At 41.3% G+C, this 25,612-nt stretch overlaps 1 protein-coding gene across 1 annotated transcript in view; it reads right to left on the bottom strand.

Moving 5' to 3' along the window:
- nlrc5 (NLR family, CARD domain containing 5) overlaps positions 1-25,612 on the bottom strand; it is a 44,380-nt gene that overhangs the window by 9,472 nt on the left and 9,296 nt on the right. The window contains exons 11-37 of the mRNA XM_067420418.1: positions 22,779-22,862; positions 21,126-21,209; positions 20,860-20,949; positions 20,722-20,763; positions 20,581-20,640; positions 20,416-20,499; positions 20,237-20,320; positions 20,051-20,140; positions 19,872-19,931; positions 18,807-18,890; positions 18,611-18,694; positions 18,441-18,530; positions 18,231-18,296; positions 18,008-18,091; positions 17,777-17,860; positions 17,546-17,629; positions 15,585-15,671; positions 15,214-15,276; positions 15,067-15,108; positions 14,847-14,930; positions 14,676-14,759; positions 11,894-11,977; positions 10,429-10,512; positions 10,265-10,351; positions 10,053-10,136; positions 9,859-9,963; positions 9,690-9,773 (exon numbers count right to left, since the gene is read on the bottom strand). Of these exons, the coding sequence (XP_067276519.1) occupies positions 9,690-9,773; positions 9,859-9,963; positions 10,053-10,136; positions 10,265-10,351; positions 10,429-10,512; positions 11,894-11,977; positions 14,676-14,759; positions 14,847-14,930; positions 15,067-15,108; positions 15,214-15,276; positions 15,585-15,671; positions 17,546-17,629; positions 17,777-17,860; positions 18,008-18,091; positions 18,231-18,296; positions 18,441-18,530; positions 18,611-18,694; positions 18,807-18,890; positions 19,872-19,931; positions 20,051-20,140; positions 20,237-20,320; positions 20,416-20,499; positions 20,581-20,640; positions 20,722-20,763; positions 20,860-20,949; positions 21,126-21,209; positions 22,779-22,862 (2,142 nt within the window). The remainder of the gene's footprint in view (positions 1-9,689; positions 9,774-9,858; positions 9,964-10,052; positions 10,137-10,264; positions 10,352-10,428; positions 10,513-11,893; positions 11,978-14,675; positions 14,760-14,846; positions 14,931-15,066; positions 15,109-15,213; positions 15,277-15,584; positions 15,672-17,545; positions 17,630-17,776; positions 17,861-18,007; positions 18,092-18,230; positions 18,297-18,440; positions 18,531-18,610; positions 18,695-18,806; positions 18,891-19,871; positions 19,932-20,050; positions 20,141-20,236; positions 20,321-20,415; positions 20,500-20,580; positions 20,641-20,721; positions 20,764-20,859; positions 20,950-21,125; positions 21,210-22,778; positions 22,863-25,612) is intronic.

Here is a 25,612-nt window from a genome sequence, read left to right as displayed (position 1 = left end):
TTCACTTTATTCACTTTACTCTTGCGATCCTTTTGCAAAGCTTCAATTTTGATCACCAGGGCTTTTGCCGTGGGCTTAAGCTCTCGTTTGCCGCTATCAGCGGTGTGCTCCATATCCTCAGAGTTCATCCTCCAACACACCAAACAAATGACTCAATTCCAATCGGCGCCGAATTCAGCGCACACAGAGCCAAACATGAATGAATGAATGAGCGTCATGAGACAGCACGTGAGAGCCATTCAACGCAACAACAGTAACAGAGTCTTCAACCACAGCGACACTGACACAATCCATTTAAATCGCGGACATACCTCTTCTGCCGTTTTCATGTGCGTCGCGTCCCTTGATCCACTTCACGGTGTGCATCCGCACCGGCATACTGTGTCTGGGCAAATACCGCTGTTTCCAACTCACGTTCCATGTCCCAAAATAGCGTGCATTCTTTTGTTGACTAATGTAGCGGCAGCCTATAGCCGCTGAGAGGCTAAGCAGCAGGAGACTTTTGTGACGCGTTTCCATGCATTTTAACATATAAAACAGGAACGTTTTATTGCCATGATGAAAGGGTACAAGCCAATACAAAACGGTCAACAAAAGGTGAGCATTCCTCACTCCTCACCCCCCCTCTACACGATCCATGCGCCATAACAGGAAACACTCAGGTAAATACCCACCTACACACGTGACCAACTATCAGGAAACACCTATTCCACATTACAAAATAAAAGACAAACCTTTTGCACTTACAGTCATGGTAATATAAGAATATCCTCTAAGTTTCAGAGCTGAAAACTTTATATAGACACCAGACTCAGCAAACGGTCCTGTGCTTCATACTGACGTCAGTGCGCCACGAAACACCACCTATACAGAATCTACATCGCGTCTAATCCAGTAGCCTCGCCCACCGACTCATGGAGGGCTCGTGCTAGCTGGTCAACAACAATTTCATGCCAAGGAAGATTAAGATATTGCGCTATTCCTGGTTGTGGAAGAACACAGTCGCTGCATAAGCTTCCTTCTGATCCTAATATTAGGAATGAGTGGTTGAACTTTATTTTTAATGAAGTTCCAGCTCACATGGGGAAGACATATTGACTTCAGTTCACTGCTGGATCGTTTATAAACAAATCTCCGGTCGATGCTGGATTTGGATCCGACAGGAATGGTGCAACACACCATGTGACTAAAACGTGTTCTTATATTTAATAGTACTGCATTGTTATAGATCGTTTTGCTTATGTGTACGTGTCTAATAGAGCCTACCTTTAGTACGCTGGACTCAGACACGTATGGGCCAGGGCTCGCAAAACCCGGCAGGCCGATGAATCTCATTATATTCCGTTCTTGTTCTGCTATTCTCTCTCAGTCTCTCTACAGATGACAACTGAAGGGCAGCACGCGCACCGAACGTGTATGTGTGTGTGCGCGGTTAGCACTTATATCGTCCGATCTTGCGGGCTATGTGTAATATAAAAATAATAGTTCAATCAATCACGTGTCGATGAGAAATAAAACATTGTGTTTTTTTGATAAAGACGTTTACGAGCCCTGTGATCGAGATAATAACACTGGTTGCCGATTCTTCCTCATTCTCTCCTCTCTCTTCTCCCTGAACTGACAGGGGAGCTGAAGCTCATTAAATATGCAAATATTATACAATCCTAGCCGTGGGCGTTTCTTCCAAGTCTCCAGTGCTGCACAACCATCAGAACCCAGCGTTTTGGAGAGAGCCTCAAAACCAGTGTAGAAAATAGCCTATTACTTATTAGTTGATGTTTTTGAATGTGAAACCACACAAACATTATTAGTTGACCTCAGACAACAACATATATATTTTTTAAAAGCCAGTTCATGACACCTTTAATAGAAATTTCAAAAGAACACCATTTATTTGAAATTATTTTTTTTTGTGTAAAATTTTGAACCATTTAATGCATCTTTGCTTAACAAAAGTATTCATTTATTTACAAAAAACTCTTACTGACCAGAAACTTGAGGACACTAGTGTACATTTTAAATAAACATTGAAAAGTTGGTTTATATTTCCACCATATTTAATTGTCTCCACTAGAGGGCACTCTATGAATAGCATTATGAATATCTTTCAGGCGAGGAATAATCTTAAGGTGTCATGAACTGGCTTTTTAAAAATTTCAATTTATGACGTTTGCATAGTTTTTACATAAAAAAAAGATCATAACTAATAAGTAATAGGCTATTTTCTACACTGGCTTTGAGGGTCTCTCCAAAACGCTGGGTTTTGATGGGTGTGCCGCACTGAAGACTTTAAATTAAACGCCCACGGCTAGGATTGGAAAAGATTTGCATATTTAATAAGCTTTAGCTGCCTTCACATGAGGGAGGTTTTGTTTTGAAAGCGGCTGGAATAATGCTCTGACGGGGCTTGATCTCAAAATGTATTTATCAAACAAACACAATGATTTATCTCTCATCCACCCGTGATTGATATATACTTTTTATTAATTGGCCGCCCGATCGGTGGATAAGCGCGACACGCGCAACACACACACACACACACACACACACACACACACACACACACACGTGTGCATGCGTGCGCTCTCTTCAAACACAACGGAAATCAAGAAATGAAGTTATTTCACTATTTAAAATTCACCAGCCTGCTGACGGCTTACAGTTTGGTAAACTGTCTGGAAAACAGGTTACCAAAAAAAGTAAAAGCCCCGAGACATTGGGCTTTGCAAGCTCTGGAAGTCTGAACCAACAAATAAGGGATTCTCCAGCCTGTGACAGCGTGCTGGTATGTTCTGTTAGACACGTCACGTACACATAATCAATACAATCTGTAACAATCAATACCATTGCATATAGAATACACATTTTACTCACATAAGTGTGCTGCACCATTCCTGTCGGATCCAATATAGAAGGCACAGCATTGTGTTTTAATCTCAGTATGTCTGCAAATCCAGTGTCGACCTGTATCTTGTTTACAAACGATTATCTTGCTATTTTCAGTGTGTTTATTGCTCGGTAACGCGATCAGTTTAGTTCCACGAGTCGGTCGGCGGGGCTATGTAGCAGCGTACATATAGAGGCAGCGTGCACCCTTCTAATACGTCATTGGGTGTGTTTACATGCACACCAGTAAGCTGATAACTCAAAATCAGCTTATTGAAATAATCAGTTTTCCCCGTTTACATGCAAACCAGTAAACTGACAATGCAAGCAAACCGTGTTTACATGAATATTAAAGGTTCCATTCTTTGCGTGTTTTTGAAGCTTTGATTATGTTTACAGTGTGCAATATAACATGAGTTCATGTTTCATGTGTAAAAAACGTCTCAGGTTACGTATGTAACCCTAGTTCCCTGAGGGAACGAGACGCTGCGTCGAAACGCTGTGAGAACGCCTCTGCGTTAATGCGTCGTGAAGCGCCTGTAGAACCATTCCATCGGAAAAAAGATCGATCGTCGCCGACGTGATGACGTCGCCGACGTGATGACGTCATCAACCGGAGACTATAAAAGGTCCGCGAACACAAACAGGAACTAGCTTCTGATAAAGCCTGAAGTAAGTGATCACGGACACGCCGGGAGTATGGCAGAGCGACGCAGCGTCTCGTTCCCTCAGGGAACTAGGGTTACATACGTAACCTGAGACGTTCCCTTTCGGGGAACTCGAGCTGCGTCGAAACGCTGTGAGAACGCTTATACCCACATCGCCATAGGACCAAGTGTCTCGTATGTGTGAAGCCGAAGCGCACACGGTTACGAGAGTACCTGTGCCCCAACTGTAGATGCCAGGTCTAGTTCATAGAACCTGACGAAAGTTAAAGGAGACGACCATCCGGCCGCGTTTACAAATATCGTGGAGGGACGCCCCCGACAAAAGTGCTTAAGAAGCAGCCATACCCCTGGTTGAATGCGTCCGGACAGCCAGTGGAGACTGCTGCCCGGCAGCCTCATAAGCAAGTGAGATGGCCTCGACCACTCACTTGCTCATCCTCTGCTTAGATACTGGGGCCCCTTCTTAGGGGGCCCGAAACAGACAAACAGCTGATCAGTTTTCCTCCACAGTTTTTCTTGGCAGCTCTGTGGACATAGTATCTAGTGCTCTAACAGGGCACAGCAGATTAATCTTCCTGGTCTGACGTCGTGAAAGGAGGAGGACAGAATGCTTGAAGAGTAATGGGGCCCCGTGGGCTCGTAGGAACCTTGGGGACATAACCCGGCCTGGGATGAGAAAACCCCGGCGCAAACTCTAGACATGAGTGCATAACAGGCCTCAACCTTAAAGTGCCACGGAGGAAACGTGTAATCAGAGGGTGTCTTCCCAAGACACTCCACCCAAAGGGACGTGGACGGCACCCAAGGCCGCCACGTACGCCTCTATTGTGGAGGGGGTCAACCCTGCCGAGAACCTTGCCTGCAGAAACTCCAGCACTGTACCAACCGGGCAGTTAACTGGGTCCCACTGGCGTTCTCTGCACCATGCTGAGAAAAGTTTCCCTTTCAGAGCGTACAGTTTCCTCGTGGACGGAGCTCTGGAGTGAAGGATGGTCTCTACGACCTCGGCCGAGAGACCCTCCTCTATGAGCCTAGCCCCCTCAGAGGCCAGGCCCACAGTTTCCACATCTCTGGGCGTGGGTGCAGGAATCTCCCGCCCGCCTGAGAGAGTAGATCCCTCCTGGTCGGAATCTCCATCGGAGAGCCTTCCAGGAAAGATATCAGGTCCGAAAACCATACTCGGGTCGGCCAGTACGGAGCCACTAGGAGTACCTGGGCCCCGTCCCGGCGTACCCTCTCCAGAACTCCTGGAAGCAAGACAATCGGGGGGAAGGCGTACAGAGGTAGCCTCGGCCACCCCTGTACCATGGCATCCACCCCAGCGGGGCTGGATGGGTCAGAGAAACCACTGCGGGCAGTGAGAACTCTCCGCCGAAGCAAATAGCTCCCATATACCTTCCATAGGAGCTCCACCACTTCTGGGTGGAGTCCCCATTCCCCGGGCCTCGGCCCCTGCCTCGACAGGCTGTCTGCTTCCTGATTCAGGACCCCCGGGATATATACTGCTCTGACTGACAGCAATTTCCCTTGGGCCCACAGGAGGATCCGATGTGCCAATTGTCCAACGGACGGGACCTCAGACCCCCCTGGTGATTTATATAGACGACCACCGATGTGTTGTCTGCACATGGTGGCCCCTTGAGGTCGGGCAGGAACTGTTTCAATGCAAGAAACACTGCGAGCATCTCTAGCCGATTTACGTGCCAGTGCCGCTGATGTTCCTGCCATAGACCCTGGGATGAGCGACCACTCATGGTCGCCCCCCCAGCCCGTGAGAGAGGCCTCTGTCGTTAGCGTTACGCGACGAACATGAGCCCCCAACACGGGACCCTGAGCGGGTTTTTCCACATGACCAGAGCACGTAGGCATCGCCGCGTGACTTTGATCGTGCGGAGCGGATTTCCCCTCGGGGAGAACCCTTTTGTTTTGAGCCACCACTGCAGTGGCCTCATGTACAGTAGGCCAAAAGATATCACGTTGGACGCTGCTGCCATGAGACCTAACAGTTTCTGGAACCGTTTCACAGTGACGGCTCGGCCTAGCTTCTGTTCTTTGGCGGCTGCCAGGATCGATGCTATGCGTGTTGGCGATAATTGCGCCCGCATAATTACCGAGTCCCAGTTCACACCTAGAAAAGTGGTTCTCTGAGCCGGAGAAAGCACACTCTTCTTGGCGTTCAGCCTCAACCCCAGCTTCGACATATGGGCGAGAACAGCATCTCGATGCTGAACCGCCATCTGCTCTGTATTCGCTAGAATCAGCCAGTCGTCGATATAGTTCAGTATGCGGATGCCCTGTAGACGCAGCGGCGCCAGAGCTGCATCCACACACTTGGTGAACGTGCGGGGTGACAGTGCTAGACCGAAGGGAAGTACACGATATTGGTATGCCTCTCCCCCGAAGGCAAACCTCAGGAACTTCCTGTGATGTGGAAGGATGGAGACATGAAAATACGCATCTTTGAGGTCTATGGTGACAAACCAATCCTCCGATTTGACCTGCGCTACAATCTGTCTGAGTGTAAGCATCTTGAATTTGAGCTTGGCCACCGAGCGATTCAATAGCCGCAGATCTAATATCGGGCGTAAGCCCCCATCCTTCTTCGGCACGATGAAGTAACGGCTATAAAAGCCAGACTCCCTGCTGGGAGGGGGAACCCTCTCTATAGCCCCTTTTTGCAGGAGTGTCTCTACTTCCTGTGCCATTACCAGAGCCTGCTCCGGGCCCACCTCTGTAGGTAGGACACCGCAGAAAGGAGGTGGCCGACTTCTGAACTGAATGGCGTACCCCTTTTCTATTATCTGCAGGACCCACTGAGATATATTCGATAGACGTTTCCACTCGTCTAGAAAATCTACTAAGGGAACCAGCCTCTCGAGGCTGGCCTCTGGTGTATTTTGAGCAACAAGCACAGTGCCCTGAAGCGGCGGACCGGCAGGGAACGACTGACTTGACTGCTCGGGAGCCCCCCGAAGGGGGAGCGGACCACCCTCGAGTGGCCCGCGGGGACCGTCTGCGCCCCGGCATTGCGGCGGGGTTGGCAGCACGGCCCCCAGAGGGCGCTGCAGGACAACGGGTACCGTAGGCAGAGGTAAACACCGTTTCCCTTCGGAGGGGACTACCCTCAGCGTCCTTTTGTTTCCCCTGCCCTCCGAGGAGGGGGCGGACCACCCTCAGGTGGCCCGCGGAGACCCTCTGCGCCCCGACATTGCGGCGGGGTTGGCAGCGCGGCCCCTTGAGGGTACCGAAGGAAGACGGGTACCGTATGCTGAGGTAAGCACCGTCTTCCCACGGAGGGGAAACTAAGGGAACCAGCCTCTCGAGGCTGGCCTCTGGTGTAATTTGAGCAGCGAGTGCAGTGCCCTGAAACGGCGAACCGGCAGGGAACACCTGACCTGACTGCTCGCATGCCCTCCGAGGAGGGGGCGGACCACCCTCAGGTGGCCCGCGGAGACCCTCTGCGCCCTGACATTGCGGCGGGGTTAGCAGCGCGGCCCCCTGTGGGCACCGAAGGAAGACGGGTACCGTGTGCTGAGGTAAGCACCGATTTCCTTCGGAGGGGAAATGCCAGGGACGATGCAGCTGAAGGCGAGAGATAGCTCGCAAGCGTCTCTTCGATCTTCGGCATCGCCCCATAACCATAGTGTCTCAGCCCAAATATATTACTATATGCAGATGTATGTGGGCTGAACACTCTATATGATACCGCTTGTTTCCTCCATGACCTAGACACCTCGGTGTGCAGGTCAGGGAAGAATGGCAGGACGTTGATGCTTTGCACGAGAGGGCAGGAATCGCTCATCTAATTTCGTTCTCTCTGATTTCGATGGGATTCAGATATTTCAGCCAGCCAGTCATTTCTTATTTTTATATTTAACCTGGCCACAGCTCTCGTGAGAACCTCAACTCACTAGCGGGTGACTGAAGTGGCGAGTCTTCAGTCGCGATGCTCTCAACGTCCACCTCCTCAGAGCTGGATAGTTGGAGCACCGGTGCCCCGCCCAGGGAGGAAGAGACCGCAGAGCGGGCTTCCAAACCCCGAGACGAGACACTGGACGATACAGGTGAGGGCTGAGATAAGGCTGGGCCCGTCTCAAACCCCTCTGTAAAGTCCACTTTTTTTTTTTTTCACTCGCAGGGGACTGAAGTGGCGAATCTTCAGTCGCGATGCTCTCAACGTCCACCTCCTCGGAGCTGGATAGTTGGAGCACCGGCGGCTCTCTCGGGGGGGAAGAAACCGCAATGCGTGCTTCCAAGCCCCGAGAAGAACCGCTGGATGGAGCAGGTGAGGGCAGAGATAAGGCAGTGCCCGTCTCAAACCCCTCTGCAACATCCCATTGTGAACCCCACGACTGCAGCCTCCGCTCTGCCTCGGCAGCAGCGGGACCAGAGCCGCGGGGAACACGAGCCGAGGCACCCTCCTCGAAGAGTGCCCGGCGGGAGCGCAGCGTTCTCAGTGGCATACGCTCACAGTGCTCGCAAGCAGCCCCCTCGAGGGCTGCCTGGGCATGCTGCGCTCCCAAGCATGCAACACAGAGAAGATGTGTGTCCCCGTCCGTGATGTAGCGTGGGCAGGGAGGAACACACTTTCTGAAATTGCTGCTTTCACTCGCCATTTCTATCTATTTTATTTTCTCTTTTTTCTGTTAATATATGAAATATTTAACAAAAGGGTGGAAAATCTCTGATAATAGACAGACAAAAACACCAAATAGACAGACAGGTTCACACAGATCGCTTACTGAAGGCACAGAAGCTAGTTCCTGTTTGTGTTCGCGGACCTTTTATAGTCTCCGGTTGATGACGTCATCACGTCGGCGACGTCATCACGTCGGCGACGATCGATCTTTTTTCCGATGGAATGGTTCTACAGGCGCTTCACGACGCATTAACGCAGAGGCGTTCTCACAGCGTTTCGACGCAGCTCGAGTTCCCCGAAAGGGAACACAGTATTTTTCACACAATTTACTTATCTGTACAGCGCTGTTTCCTCTGTCCTAAAAATGGCCTGATGATTTCCTTTTTCCATGAAGTCCCTCCTTCAGAAATACGTAACGAGTTCTGATTGGGCTAGCGCTTCCCATGTTGTGATTGGACAGCAGCTTAGCGCACTTTGCAAATTTTTTCAAATGTTACGTCAGTTGTGATGTTAAATAAAGCAAGCGCCGAGATTTTATCAGGGGGAGATTTGGGCTCATATTATCCCTCATGCAGTTACAGCATTTTGACTGAACCTCTTCTAATTCTGCTGCATGAGATGAGAAGAACACATTTACAATTATCTTGGTCTTAAAAGAGTCTGCGTGTGTGATATGTGTCCTTTTTTCATGCAAACCGCTAGCTCGCTCTGTCTGGATGCATTTGAATCTGCTCTAAGTTTGCGTTTTTGTCACCTATCACACATGCGCACTTCAATAATCCGACAGAAAGCAGGGTAATGAGTTTACCTGCAGTGCGAAATCGAGGTAAGAGGCAAAAAAATAGCTGTCGCAACCGGTTTCTGCTTACAGCGTCTATGACCTTACTCCGATAAAAGAAAACGGGTTACCGCGTTTACATGACCATGTTCATTGTCGGTTTATTAGGCATAATTGGCTGAAGAACATGCGTGTAAATGCACTCATTGATTTGAGAGCCTCGTTTTCTGGATCTGGTGTCTACAAAAGCTTTTCTTTTATTAACAAGGAATTTTCAGCTTGGAAACGTACAGGATATTCTTATATTACCATAACCTTTTATATATCAAAGGCTCAAGGCAAAGTTGATTTCTCAATCCCCCCCCCTAAAGGGATAGTTAAATGAAACTGGATAGTTAAATTCTCATCATTTACTCTCCAACAAGTTTTTCCAAACCTTGAAGAGTTTCTTTGTTCTGTTGAACACAAAGGAAGATATTTTGAAGAATGTTGGTAACCAGACAGTTGAATAGCGATTGACTTCTATAGTATTTTTTTTCTACTATGGAAGTCAATAGGGGCCCTCAACTGTCTGGGTACAAACATTCTTCAAAATATCGTCTGTTGTGCCAGAAATAAACTCATACAGTTTTGGAACAACTTCAGGGTGAGTAAATACATTTTTTTAATTTTGGGGTGAACTATCCCTTTAATCTTATACTCAATGCAGTTGCTATACCTCAGTTTCAGTAGTTTGGTCCATGAAGGAAGGTATTTCACAAGCTCATTAGTACCACAATCTTCCATTCGCCAGCTATCCAACCTGTAAGTAGCATAAAAGATATTTAGATATTACCAAATGCTGTTAGAATTTGTGAGCATGTGCTTTTACAGACCACAATACTTACTCAATCTCTTCCATCTGTTTAAACCCCTTAAAGGAGGCAAGTAGACAGAGTATTCCAGTGCCATTCATGCCATTCTCTGATGTCTCCACTCTAATGTTGTTCAAGCTAAGGAGAGCAACCAGATTAGAGACGAAAAAAGATGGGCTTCTGGGTGAATATACCTGCTTATTGAGTGTTTGCTAAATCGAAATTACCTGAGGATCCGAAGGGAGGCCAAACGGCTGAACCCTTGCGCTAGGATGGTTATACCCTCTCCATCAAGTACCACAGAGTCCAGTCTATAATTGAAAATAAAGTATTAAATATGGTATATCCTGTTAATGACTGTTAATGTATTACAAACTCGCCACATTTCTTAAATTCAAGAGTGTGGTGTTTCAAAAGATGACGCAACAACATGTATTACCGTATCTCTACCAGTGAGACGCACTGCACCAGACCTTTGACCAGGTCACGCCCTCGAGCTGTTGTCCAACCAGAGCACTGGGACATACTGGACAAAAAGATATCAGCCAATAAGCAAGGTTGCACTGATGCAATGAGAAATAATGAAGAAAAACAGACACTTACTTCAAAGACTTTAGATTTGGCACACTTTGAAGAGCTCTCCCAAATTTTGCAGCTCCATGGTCGCTTAAAACAAGCTGGGACAAACTAAAATACATATAGGAAGGAAAAGGTAAATAAGATCACAAAATGTAATTACACATACTTTACACTTTAAAAAACTTTTTTCCCCTGTGCAAGGTTAAAGGGTTAGTTTCAATTCTGTTAAAATTCTGTTATTTTTTACTCATTCTCATGTCGTTCCAAACCTGTAGGACCTTAGTTCATCTTCGGAACACAAATGAAGATATTTTTGATGAAATCAAAGAGCTTTCTGACCTCTCCATAGACAGCAATATAATTAACACCCTCAAGGTCCAGAACGGTGGTAAAGACATTGTTAAATAGTCCATGTGACTACAGTGGTTCAACCTTAATTTTATGACGCAACAAGAATACTTTTTGTACGCAAAAATCAAAATAATGAATTTATTCAACAATTTCTTCTAGCCTGTGTCAGACTCTTACGCTGTTGTCATAGAGTAACAGTACATCGTTTCCTAGTTCAAGGGCAGAACGACTTGTGCTCATGCGTCGTGTTGCTTTTCAACAACATCAACCAATGGTAAGCCGGCATTCTGGAAGCACTGTTTATGTTACGTCAGAGTCTGACACAGGATAGAAGAAATTATTGAATAAAGCCGCTATTTTGTTTGTTTTTTACACACAAAAGGTATTCTCATCACTTCATAAAATTAAGATTGAACCACTGGAGGAGTCACATGGACGTTTTTAAAGATCTTTCTGGACCTTGAAAGTGTTAATTAAATTACTGTCTATGGAGGGGTCAGAAAGCTCTTGAATTTCTTCAAACATATCTTAATTTGTGTTCTGAAGATGAACGAAGGTAGCCTGACAAGCCAGACCCACATCGAGGGTCGAGATTAACGGTTGTCTTTTAAACTCTCTCTGCACGCAATAGGATAGCGCTACAAACAACCAGAGCAACGTGAAGCGGAGCTCGATGAAAGATTAAACATTCGCTGTATCCAGTCGGCAAAACTCCGAACACATCTTCCCTTTTTAAGAATGACTTCAGTGCCGTTCTTTGTTCTTTTCTCAGAGAAAAGCTTAACTCCAAGTCTTCCAGAGCGGTCAAAGCTGATTCGAAAGAACGCCGTTCGCCAGCCTCTGTGGTTACCAGTAGCACGCAAGCACATCTCTGCCGTCACTATGTTAAGCCCTGCCCACTGACTCTAGCCACGATGTGATTGGCCTGACCAGAGTTTGGTTTTTACAGCTCAGAACTGTTTTGAGAGTTGCTAGACGATACTCACGGCAGATTAGATTTGCTGCCACTAGGGTGCGTCTAGATTTCTAGGCTAGAACGAAGGTCTTATGGGTTTGGAACAACATGAGGGTGAGTAATTAAAGACGAGAACTAACCCTTTAAACTTAACCTGGATAAAAGAGTAATAAGACAACACACCTCAGACTCTCAAATGCTGGAGTGTTTGGTAATGCTTCAAAAAGCGTTTCCACCTCATCCTCAGCTGCTCCTTTCAAATCCAGACTGTAAAATATTACAGAACTTATAATAACACCAATAGACCAACACCAATACAAATAAAGAATTTGTAATACAGAATTAAGGGTTGATTCTTCAACATCTTTAAATCAAAGAGGTTGATTTTTATCTTATTTTATGTAAAATGACATGTTTTAAATCATGACCATCTAAACAAAGAGTACATTCTCAATGATTTTAATATTTATATGCCCAGTTTCACAGACAAGGTTTAAGCATATCCTCCCAGACTAAATGCATGTTTGAGATTTTTTAACTCAAAGCAACTTGTTCTGACAAATCCTAAAATATGTCAGAGCCATTGTTTTGTCTCAAGCTTCACTCCGGTAACGTTTTTTTTTTTCCAAAGGCACATTTTTAAAAGCTTTGCAGTAACTAAAGTTCTAAGTAACTTTGCAGATACTGTTTATGCTCAAGAAGCAACATTACACACTAACTAAAGTAAAAAAAAAAGTGCAATCGCATGCAACCACCCCTTTAACAAAGGCCTAATCCTGGCTTAATCTAAGACCTGTCTGTGAAACCAGACAGTGACTCTCATGTGGTTTTGTGAATCTCATTTAAGTTTCCATTGCTGAGCCCCAATTCAGAGGCGCATTCGAAGGCCGATTGCGTCACTGCACCGAGGCCCAATTCAAAGGCTCCTTCAAATGCAGCGTCCAAATATGTTTTTCGTTTCTTGTGAAATGAAGGATACAACAAATGGATCCTTCGGGTCCTTGCCTACCTCAGAATCCATTGCACGCCAGTGTCAACAGGTCTTTTTGGAGAGATTTTGCCGAATTACACTTTTAAAAGCATGCATTGAGTTTCAGCTTTCTCAAATCTCTAATGATACAAATAAAATAAAAAATGGTTCAAAAGTTGACATATCTTACTAAGATTATATTAGGTTTATACTCTTCATTATATGAACCATAGTGAATATATTTAGACCGTTTGTGATTTCTGTTTTGTTTTCAGACAGTTCATTATAACTTTCAAAAAAGTCTAGTACAAACATTACTTTCACTCATAAACCTGACCTTTGTGGCTTTTGAATATCTGAATCCTTCGAAGGATGCAACCTTTGAATTGGGACACAGCCCATGTCTTTCAATTTGCATGGTCTTTGTTATTTTCCTAGTTTAGTCATGTGATTCCCTAGTTTCTCATGTCATCATGTCATGTGCTTCTCTTGCTCTATATGTTATGTTTTCATTGTGTTTGATTTAAAGCGGTGCAACATAGGTAGGCTGATCAGTGTATGACATCAAAGTACCTTAAGATCAATTTTAAAGCATACAAAGCCCTCTGCTCTGTAACCGCTCTTGCTGTACTTTGATGTCATATACCGTTCCGTCACCGCAGTGCCGCTTCAAGCCAAACACACATTTTTGTTTATTCTAGTCATGTGTTTCTCTGATCTGTCCTGTTTAGTCATTGGCTTATTGTTTGATTACTTCCATGTATTCATTTTAATGTGATGAGTTTATTTATACCCCTCATCTAGCTTTCTGTAACCTATATACACTAGAAGCAAGTTGAACGTGAGAACTCAGGTGCAGTTTATTGACGTGATAAAATACAAAACATACACTTAAAAAAAACTAAAACTTGAAACATGACTTGTCTAGAAAAAGAAATGTGAACATATACTTTAACATGGACCTGAGCAAGAACTTGGACATGAATAAACCAATTAAATCATAACACATAGAGCAAGAGAAGCACACAACATGATTACATGAGGAACTGGGGATATCACATGACTATAGTTAAGACTATAGGTGTGTTCGACTTGTAGTGCTGTGCAGACCGATATACTGTAGATGTATGACATCAAAAGTACCGCAAGAGTATTAGAGAGCATATGACCCCGTATCTGCACAGCAACGCATCAAGTTATCACACCTAATCAAAAGTAAAAAAAATAAATGATATATATAATGCATGTATAAAATATGATTATGACCTCAGCTGTGGCACCATATACAGTACACCAAAAATGTTTACCCCATTTACACTTTTTTCAAAAGTTAGTTTACTTGTTTACTTAAAGAGCTTAGAGAAAAGAAGTAAAATATTAAAGCTGCGAGCAGCGATGACGGGCCCAAGCCGGAGTCACTGCCACCCCGGTGGCTTCAAGGCAACTGTGCAATATAGGCCATATGCATTTAAACAGGACAACATCTGAAAATCGCTCAAATATGCCACATTTACCAAAGCAGCAGGTGCTACTATGACCACAAGCCGCACCCATTATGTAATTTAAATATAGATGATTTTTTACAAATGTATTAGGATATAATAGGACACATTTAAATAAGTGCAAATTAATTTTTTTCAGCTCAATTTTTTGAAAATCCAGAAGGCCAGTATTAAATTAAAGATATGGAATATTTTTTATAGTTTTTTTAACTTATTTTTCACACTAAAGAGATAGTTATTTGTAATAGCCGAGCATGATATTTTTATTGTACTTAATTTTTAATCAAGCTTTAAGTTTGTCTAATGATGCAAATAGAATACAAAAAATATTTAATGGTGTGTATTTAAGATACACAGATTCTACAAAATTAGCACCAGCAACAACACATGTCCTGTGATGTATGTTCTGCATATCCAAAGTTTAATAAAAACACCCATACATATAAAATAAAGATGACTCTATGTTTATTGTGCTTAATTATGAAACACTTACGTGAGGCTCTTGAGATTTAGCAAGTATGGAATGACAGCAGAAAAAAATTCTGCACCTTTTTGGTCCACTTTAAGCTGAGAGAACCTGGAAATAAAATTAAGTGAACAGGATTTAAACTAAGAAAAAAGACATCTAATACAGCACAATCAGCATAAACTCTCATTGACTTACTTTAAATCCTGCAAGGCAAGACATTTCTGGATGGGAAGCGTCAGAGGAGTGAGATGCTGTCCTTCTATGTCACAGCCATCAAAGCTAAAGAATGTGACAAAAGTGGTGTTGTACATTAAAAAAAATGGTACATCAAATGCACAGAATATCATATTAAAATACAAGTAAATAAAAACACAAACAGCCAACAACCTTACAAGCAAACAAAAAACCAACACACCTAATGGACTGCAGATCCGGTGAGACATTTTCAGGATGAAATCTGTCAGAAAGAAAGGGTCCAAATTAACTTTGCAAATTTAACATTGAACAATTTGCACTGCACACTGTATGATCATATAAATTATAGGGAGTTTTGAAACATTACATTGAAGTGGAGCTGGGACTGGATTTAGCCTCTGTTATGATGTTTATGGAAGCACGATTGACCCTGCAAATATTGGGTAAAATATGCAAGAAGCAATATTTAGTGCTAACACAATCACTTAAGAATAGATAATTAAATTATTATAATTTCCAAATGGATATATGTAAATAAAAAATTGTTGTGCCTTTGAACATGAATGTGTGAGTGGGGTTGAAATTAGGATGAAATGAGGGTCACATTTCCACAGAGGAAACCATTCAGTCACATACACACTGTTAAAAATAAACTTCCTTATGTGGTACATGTTATCGTGGTCCTGGTCACATGATGTGTGTGTGTGTGGCTTATAGGTTTGTGCTTCAGGACTGCACCTGATTTCTTTGATGTGTGGCTGCAGATTTAGGCATTTGGCAATGAGACTGATAACAGCATTTCCTGTCAGCCACGGCTCTTCAATCCTAACAAAAGCATCCCAGACACATCATTATCCTATTGTAGCTGCTGTATAAAAATAACAACTAATCACAGAAATAAACTAATTTCATTGTTTCTTAAGGCACGTTTGGCTCTTTGACTTAATATATACATACATGCATCACGGGAAAATTCAAAATTTTTCCCTCCAGACATACATCACAACTCTCATCACATCTCAAATCATGGTGGGAAAATGGCATTTGTCTTGCTGTAGTTAACTGCATAGCTAGCATTTTATTTTTTTACTAAGTAAATACACACAATTCCATTCCATGTTCATATTTTTTACATAATTTGAGAAAATTACAGCCAAAACATCCTGTTCTATACTGTCTCTGACACAGTCGTTTCTTTGGTAAACAACTGTAGTAACTTTTAAATCAATTCACGCTGAAATGGTTTATATTTGTTACACTCTTTGTTTATGTTATCATATTTTAATAGTTCTACTCCTGTTTCACAGCCAAGGCTAGGTGTGTTTTTGGGCTGTTTAACCTGTTAACTGTCATCCCCCTTTTTTGAAAATATACATGAAAATTCACTGTCCAAACGTATATGGCTGCAATTCAAGAACGCTTTGGAATATAGCCATAAGTTTGGTCTCATTTTAAAGAAGACAGCAGAGTATTTCTCAAGTGAAATCAAAAAAGTAATGTATAAAAACGTTATGGAAGTTTAAATTAACTGTAAATCAAATATTCTGTAATAGATATTTAATATTTAATATAAAATATATATGTTACAAAATGATTTGTACTCTAAAATTACTATCAAATCAAAGCCATATTTCTAATCTATTTGTGTTCCAAATTTGAAGTTGATATGACAAAAATTGAAGTTCCCATGATTTTGTTTAGGCGCTGTACAACAAATAGCCACCAGGTGTCATTGAAATTCCATTGATTTTTTTAAATGCAATTTCCTGTCAAATTGATATATTTTTGTCCAAATATAAAAAAAAACAGTTTTCAGATATAGAACTGTGAGACTCAGACCTTTCCGACGATATGTGTTTTGTCAAGATAGGCCATAGTGTTTATTAATATCTAAAAAAACAATTATTTTTTTTAAATGAAGAAATGTATATTAAAATGTTTTTAAAAAAATGCAGAGGTTGAAGAAACATCCTTAAAGGGGTACTTCACCACTGGAAAGATGAATGTGTATTTAAATTGGGTCATTTATGTAGTAGAAATGTGAAATTATTTTAGAAGTTGGTGCCTTTAGACTGAGAAAAGCCAAAAAAATAATAATTTTTGGCTCATATAAAGACAACAACTCCAGGAATGCACTTGCTTCAATGCCCTACAAGGCCACTCCCACCGGTTACATCACTTGCATCTCAATGTTTCACCGTCGTTTAGATTTTTATAGAAATAAAATCATTTAGTTCAGTTAACAATACAATTAAAAATGGAACGTGCCTGCTCAATACAGCACGAGACGAATGAGTGCCGCAGCACAAACGCAGCAGCAGATTTCATTCATCAGAGAGTGAGGAGCTGACAGACAAGATGATTGTGAAAGATTTGGTTTCAAAGCGAAATGTAAAAGCGCCTATTTAAGTGAGTTTGTCATTGTACTGTTTTGTTGTTGTGTTTTTCATTAAGAATAAAAGGCCAATGAACCCACCATTCAAGCAACCCGCAGCCGAATTGCCGCAAATTCAAAACCAAAACTGAGGCTGAGGCTGAGGCTTTTTTCCAGACATAAAATACATAGTCTCTCATCTCAGGGAGATATGAGGGGGGAGCACGCTCATTCGAATATACTACCGGGTTTCTATTGATACAAAGTTTAATGCTAATTGCTGAAGTAACCCTTTACATAAACAGATGTTTTATTCTGTTCTTACCTAATGTCTCTGTGTTGGTGACAGCTAGTGAACTGTTTGACAAAATGCTCTATTTGCTCAGAAATCACACCATTATTTCTTAATCTGAGAGGAATAGAAAATGTGAATTAAAAAACCTGCATAATATACAAACTATCCAAAAATGAATGCAACTGTTGAAAGAGATACTAAACAATAATATAATTAATACAAATGTGAGATCAATCCTTATGTCAAAAAATCATTGTTTACTTCACAGTATGGATTGTGGTGAGCTCAGCCAGGCTGTCCAGTAAAAAGTAAATGCCTTGACTCTGCAGTAAATTAGAAGACAATCTAAAGAAAGAGATGGAACAAAAAGCGTTTTTAACACCAATGGATAAAGTACAGAGGACATTATAGAATAATTTTACAAGTTAGGAAGTGTGCACAAAACAATTATGGTACAAACAGCACTAATGTAAAATGAGGTCAAACACTCACTCTAATGTTAGCAGTCTAGGGCATCTGCTCAGGATTTCCACAAGCTTCTTCAAATGTATGACCTCAAAACTGCAGTCCCTTAATCTGTATGTCAAGACAACTGTAAGAGGAAGCTAACCACCAAAACACTTTCACTTTTGACTTGCATAAATAAACCTATTGTTCGAGGGACTATTTTATTGTGTTTCAACTATGATGTCCCACATGTATTTTGGGAAATTACCTAAGAGTCTTGCCGTTGACATGTTCCTGCACAAAATGAATCAAAGACTGATCTTCCACTCCAAGACTAAAGACGACAAAAGCATATACATTATCTAACACACTTCACAATTTTCTGAGAGAATTAAAAAAAAACTTGTCTGTAAACCAATCATCATTCATGCAAATTAAAGTAAGGACCAAATGGCAGTGTTAGTGCATTAGCCATTACCTGACTTCAACAGCAACAACTTTTTCACAGGTATTCATTGAGTTGACCAGATCCAGTGCACCTACTTGAGTCATTCGGTTGCCACAGAGGCTGTGAAAGAGTAAAATACATTTTATAAGGTATGTGAACCCATAATAAAGATGACCAAAAGACTGCGATTAAACTCTTACCTAACTGAGCTTGAGATCTTTAGTTTTGGCAAATAATCAACAAAACATTTCACCCCTTCATCTCGGAGAAGGTTATGAGACAAGCTACAATGGAGAAAGAAATAAAAAAGAACTGTTTGTGTGATTACACAACAATAAATATGTACCAAATTTAATTAAGATGAGTTTGGAGGTACAAGAACTGAGGAATACTCACACTAGTTCAGATAGGTGAGGACAGTTCTCTAGTATCCTTGAGAGCTTCTCGACATTGGTCTTGGTCAGTTTATATTCTGTGAGCCTGTTAACATTACAGAGAGAGTCAAAACGTTCGTTTTCCAAAGGCACCAGGGCCACAAAATGAAATTATAAATAATCTATTATAGTGATTCAGCATTCAGTTGAAAAATATTATTTATATACTATTATAGTTTTTATGTATATTTTAATTTTAGTTTTACTAAAGTTCTTTAAATTACTCACTGGCGCAGAAGAAATATGCTCAATACCACATCTTAATTTTAATTTAAGTTTTGGTCATTTTAACATTTTGTGATTATTGTTTTTATATATTACTAAAGTCCTTTAAATCTCACTGGCGCATAAGAAATACGCTCAATACCACTCAAATGTCCAGTTCTGATAGCATGAGATCATTGACTGAGTTCTGCCCTCTCACGAATGCTTTCGTCACAGCCAGCAAGATGAAACAATAAGTGATAAGGTAAGTATAAACCACTTCATAGAGTTTTCACAAGAAGGCAGGACTCATTTGTCTGGCTCTCACCAGACCAAGCTCAATTTAAGATTGAACATTGGTCTGGGGAGTCTGCTCTGTATTTTCTACTGCACAAGAGGCGTGATAAATGAGCATTATTCAAATGACTCTGAACGCAATCTGAAAGTCCTTCAACCAATTAGACCACAAAAGGCGTGATCAACAGACATCAATCCATCCTTCTCTATCTGTCATCATCGCGAGGTGGATAAGCCAGTCTGTGATTGGTTCCCGCAAAAGTGTAACAGAAGCAGTAGGAATTAATGTACAGGTTTCCAGACTGAGTTGCAGAGCTAAATCAAATCGCCGGCAGATCAGGCTGGGTTTCCCCAATCTAAGAACTCACTGCATGTGCTAAACTGAATTGAACGGCAGCTTCAGTCATTTTAAATTGCGCATCATGCTGCTAAGAAGAACTTGACCATTTCTAAATAATTTTTAAAAAGTATTATTTTTGTCACAATCGCATTGCCGCTGTATCAATGGTGAGCAGACTTTACTTACTTGCAAATTGCTGCCTCTGCTTTTTCAGGAACAAACTTGATGAATGCTTCTGCCTGGTGTCTAAGAATCATGTTAAAAGCAACTTTAGGGATTCAAATAATCAACATTAGTGATTTTACTAATATATAGTAATAGTAAGTAGTATACTTTAACATCTGGTATGAACTCAAGTAAGACACCTTAGTTCTACAGCCGTGACACGCTGGCAGTCAACAAGAGATCTGACCAATAACAAAGCCCCATTTGTAGACAGGTCAACATGACTTAAGCTGGGGAAAAAGGTAATCTTAGATGAATAAAAATAATATCAGGTCATTCATGATAGGGATCAATTAAAGCTGTGCTACAGGAACCAGACCACTTACTTCAGGAGATGAAGAGAAGACATTTCAGGAAGGATCAACATTAACTTCTCAATGGACTCGTCTGATAATTTTAGATGGGAGAATCTGCAACACAAATAAACAATGTGGAATAGCAGGATGTAGGTGATCCATATAACAGTCTTTTGTCTTCTAGATAATCAGACTTTAGTTCTACTCACTCAATGTCCAAAAGGTTTTCACATTTAACCAGCTGCTTACACAGCTTGGCCATGTAGGCAGGTTGGATTTCACAATCGGTTAAACTGGAAGGACAAAAAAAAAATTAATGAAATAATCATTGCTAAATGATCATGCTATGTATAGAACAGAATTGAGCAATATACCGGAGTTTTTTATGCACATGTGTCCCCTTTTCACTCTGGGTTAGCTGTCTTGAAGTATGTCTGCATTAATGAAGCACATTGGTTACAATACCCCAACTATATACTTTACAAAAATGTCTGCAACCACACTTGTTTCCGTACCTTGTGCTAGTGTCAAACCAAAGAACCAACTTTTCATTTCCACTGGTAAGAAAAAACACAGTGTTAGCATTTAAACAGCAATTCAGACAAGCAGAAAAATGACCAAACACTTTATGCTAGTCTTGACATGGTAATTACCTTGTATCCACTCTCCTCAGGTTCTTCTGGTTACAGAGGGCAGAAGCAAGCATCACTACCCCGTCCAAATCAACATTATTCTTACTGACACTGTGTGAGAGTTCAGAAACAAAATATACTGTATACTCTTTTGAAAACAGAAATGCACTGACAGTACAGTAAATGGAGAAGTTATTTTGTACATGCAAAAAAAAAAAAAAAAAAAAAAAGTGCACCACTGGAAATGTTAAAACCAAATGAAGCGGCAGATAAAAGCATAGGCCTACTTGATCTCCTGAATTGTTCCTAGTTTAGGCAGAAAGTCCAGAATCTTCTTTAGACCCTTGTTACCCAACAAGTTGTAGGACAAACTGAGAGATGAGAAAAAAATGATCAGTGCTGTACTTACAAGCCCAATTCCCAAAAAAGTTGGGACACTGTACAAATTGTGAATAAAAACAGAATGCAATGATGTGGAAGTTACAAATTTAAATATTTTATTCAGAATAGAACATAGATGACATATCAAATGTTTAAACAGAGAAAATATATAATGTATAATTTTAAGGGAAAAATAAATACATTGATTTTAAATTTCATGGCATCAACACATCTCAAAAAAGTTGAGACAAGGCCATGTTTACCACTGTGTGGCATCCCCTCTTCTTTTTAAAACAGTCTGCAAATGTCTGGGGACTGAGGAGACAAATTGCTCAAGTCTAGGAATAGGAATGCTGTCCCATTCTGGTCTAATATAGGCTTCTAGTTGCTCAACTGTCTTAGGTCTTCTTTGTCGCATCTTCCTATTTATGATGTGCCAAATGTTTTCTATGGGTGAAAGATCTGGACTACAGGCTTGCCATTTCAGAACCCGGATCCTTCTTCTACGCAGCCATGATGTTGTAATTGATGCAGTCCCTGAAAGAGACGATGTCTGGATGGGAGCATATGTTGTTCTAGAACTTGGATATACCTTTTAGCATTAATGGTGCCTTTCCAGATGTGTAAGCTGCCCATGCCGTGCGCACTCATGCAACCTCATACCATCAGAGATGCAGGCTTCTGAACTAAACGCTGATAACAACATGGGTTGTCCTTGTCCTCTTTAGTCCGCATGACATGGTGTCCCAGTTTTCCAAAAATAACTTCAAATTTTGATTAGTCTGACCACAGAACAGTTTTCCAGAGCCTCAGTCCATTTTAAATGATCCTTGGTCCAGAGAAAACGCCTGCGCTTCTGGACCACGTTTAGAACTTACTTTTTTTTTTGATCTATAGAGATTAAGCCGGCAACGGCGAATGGCATGGTGGATTGTGTTCACAAAAAAATTTCTGGAAGTATTCCTTTAATCATTCCTGTGTGATACAGTGCCGTCTAAGACCCGAAGATTACAGGCGATAGATGATGATAACTTCAAACTCTTTGCCATTCTTCTCTGAGATAGTGTCACTCTTTGTCATTCTTCCTTTCTGATATTGCTCCATTATTTTTTGCCACAGCATTGGGGTGAATTGGTGATCCTCTAACCATCTTGACTTCTGAAAAACACTATCACTCTGAGAGGCTCTTTTTATACCCAATCATGTTACAAATTGACCTAATAAGTTGCAAATTGGTCCACCAGCTGTTCCATAAATGTACATTTAACTTTTCCAGCCTCTTATTGCTACCCGTCCCAACCTTTTTGGAATGTGTAGCTCTCATGAAATCCAAAATGAGACAATATTTGGAATAACATTTCAAAATATCTCACTTTCAACATTTGTGATGTTATCTATATTCTATTGTGAATAAAATATAAGTTTATGAAATTTGTAAATTATTGCATTCCTTTTTTATTCAAAATTTGTACAGTGTCCCAACTTTTTTTGAATCGGGTTTGTAGATTCTGAGTGTATTAACTTGTTTCCCACTATTTATGGTGGATTTGAATACTTACTCTAAAAGGGTTATGGAGGAGAAGCCCTTGAGTTTATTACACAGACTGGCTACATGGGAAACGGTGATGTTACACTGCTTAAACCTATAAAGAAACAATACAAATTCCTGTCAGTTCGGTTTCAGTTCAGTTTGGAAAATTTAACACACTGAAACAATGTTAGTGACAGCAGAAATTGTGATACATTTTCTCAAGGGTGAAGGTTTTGATTACATATAGATATACATATTACATATAGAAGGGGGGAATCTCCTCAACCACCACCAATGTGCAGCACCCACCTGGATGATGCGACGGCAGCCATTTTGCGCCAGAACGCTCACCGCACACCAGCTGATTGGTGGAGAGGAGACAGAGTAATGAAGCCAATCAGGATATGGGGATTGTTAGGAGGCCATGATGGACAGAGGCCAATGGGCAAATTTGGCCAGGATGCCGGGGTTACACCCCTAATCTTTTAACGAAGGACATCCTGGGATTTTTAACGACCACAGAGAGTCGGGACCTCGGTTTAACGTCTCATCCGAAGGACGGTGCTCTTTGTCAGTATAGTGTCCCCATCACTATACTGGGGTGTTAGGACCCACACAGACCACAGGGTAAGCACCCCCTGCTGGCCTCACTAACACCTCTTCCAGCAGCTACCTGGTTTTCCCATTTGGTCTCCCATCCAGGTACTGACCAGGCTCAGCCCTACTTAGCTTCAGTGGGAAACCAGTCTTGGGCTACAGGGTGATATGGCAAGCTGGCAACTATTAAACAATGAGAATTTGACCTGCTTTTATATTTTTAGGTTTCAAGGTAGAACATGAATAAATGGCTTGACTATTCGATTTCCACATGTGGGCGAGCATAAAACGACCCTTTCTGTTGATTGGTCAACCAAAGATCAACCCGTTCCGTTTTCAGTTCTTCCATAGTTCTGTCCAGAATAACATTCCTCCACTGCTGGATGGATTCTTAAAGTGTTTATGACAAATAATCTCTCTCTCTCATCCAACAACCGGACTAATGCTTTGATACAAATCATTCTGGGCAGTACCTAGAAAGGGTTTTCTTCAATAGCCATAAGTTTGACGCCAGAGAAATATCAACGGAATATTTTAGAAATATTAATGTAGGTCATCTCGCATATGCACCCACATTACCCATCAGCCTTCTTCTTTGGCACACCACTGGTTTTATTTAGTTGTCCAACTATCAAATTCGGCATGACCCACTGAACAGTGCGCACTTGCACAGATGCAGTTACTTTAGCGAAGCGAAGGTAATACATTTTTTTATTTAAAAAAAAAAATGAACGCATAGTACGTGGCCCCTATAGTAACAACCATTTCACGAGCATATCATTGACAGGAAAACTGCTTATTTCAGTCAATGTTGTTATTTTTGAGGATATTTCCGAAAACAGAGATTCAACAGAGTTCAAGAGATTAGTTTAAACTCTCATTCAATGAGAGTTTTCAAATTTTAATCAATTACGTTATGTTTTTACTCCTTCCATGCAATAAATGGGTGTTATTTAATGAGTGGGGTTTTTTATAGCGTATTTACTTAACTTCTAAGGTACCAACATGTGGTATGACTCATTTCAGGTGCAGCCAATTGGACGTTATGAATACTATATATATATATATATATACTGATGAAAATTTTACATAATTATATAAAGGTTAAATTAAAAAGATGAATGGACAATAGGTTATATATATTTTAATTGGTTAATCAAAATCATTGCAATAGGAACAACTATGTTGCTGGATATTGGTAGGGACTACTAAATTCTACACCCTTGCAGTTTCTATTGCCAGTCAGCAATAAACTGGATAATTATTAATTCTTTCATTCATTCATTAACCATTTCAGTTGTATCCAACTCTTTGTGATTCTATTGGCCATATGAGAGAGACTGTCCATGAAATATGATTTTTCCAGGCTAGGTTAACTGGTCTTTCCCAGGGATAACATGCAAACTCCATACAGAAATGTCTCCTGGCTCAGCCCGGACTTGAACCGGGGACCTCTTTCCAGAGCCACAATTGCTGAACTAAAGAGTATATTTGTTATATTTACTCTTATTTGCCAATGCCCCTAGTGACAAATCTATGACGTTAAGTGTACATCTATGAAATGCAATTGGCCTTTTAGCAGTCATTATGTAAATTTTTTGTTTAGTTTAGTTTTAATGTATGTTTTTGTCACTTTATTATTTTTTAAATATTGCTTTTTAGGTTTAATTAATTAATATTTATTTCAATTTCAGTTTAGTTTTCTTAATTTTTCAGTTAATAATTGGTTCAAATAGATTTCAGTTTATAATTTTCATTTAGTTTAAGTTTTTTAATTGTTCACTTGTTTGTCCATTTGCGATCATATTGTCGCTCACTTCAGCGATGATAAAGACCCATTCATTTCCACACGGTATGGAGCGTCTAAATCTCCTCACTGTCTGTTTCAAGTGTCAGCTCACAAAATGTGTCCCACAAGTAAGATACTCTCCTATACTGTTTGTTTCCTCTTTTCGTGATCTATATAACCCTAATCCAGTAATTGTAACTTGTTGTTAGTTGAACTGTCGTGCTTGTGTACTATCGAGTTGTCATGAGAACGGCTTGTGTTTTTGTGATGGAAGGGATGACTTTTTCATTGAATATTCGACCTGGATTAGTAGCACACAGATTATGCCGTAGTCGCTGCCTAGGTTACGTATGTGTGGGGCGTAGCTATCGAAATAGGGACAAGACCCTTTTTGGGGGTAGGGGAGTGTTTGTTCTGGTGATTTGAAATATCAACAACGGTTACCAGAAAGCACTTACCCCACCTTTAACAGAAAT

The sequence above is a fragment of the Pseudorasbora parva genome, chromosome 16, assembly GCF_024679245.1.
Source record: "Pseudorasbora parva isolate DD20220531a chromosome 16, ASM2467924v1, whole genome shotgun sequence".
Lineage (NCBI taxonomy): Eukaryota > Metazoa > Chordata > Actinopteri > Cypriniformes > Gobionidae > Pseudorasbora > Pseudorasbora parva.
The sequence above is the reverse complement of the archived record's forward strand: the minus strand, read 5'-3'. Positions and strand labels throughout refer to the sequence as shown.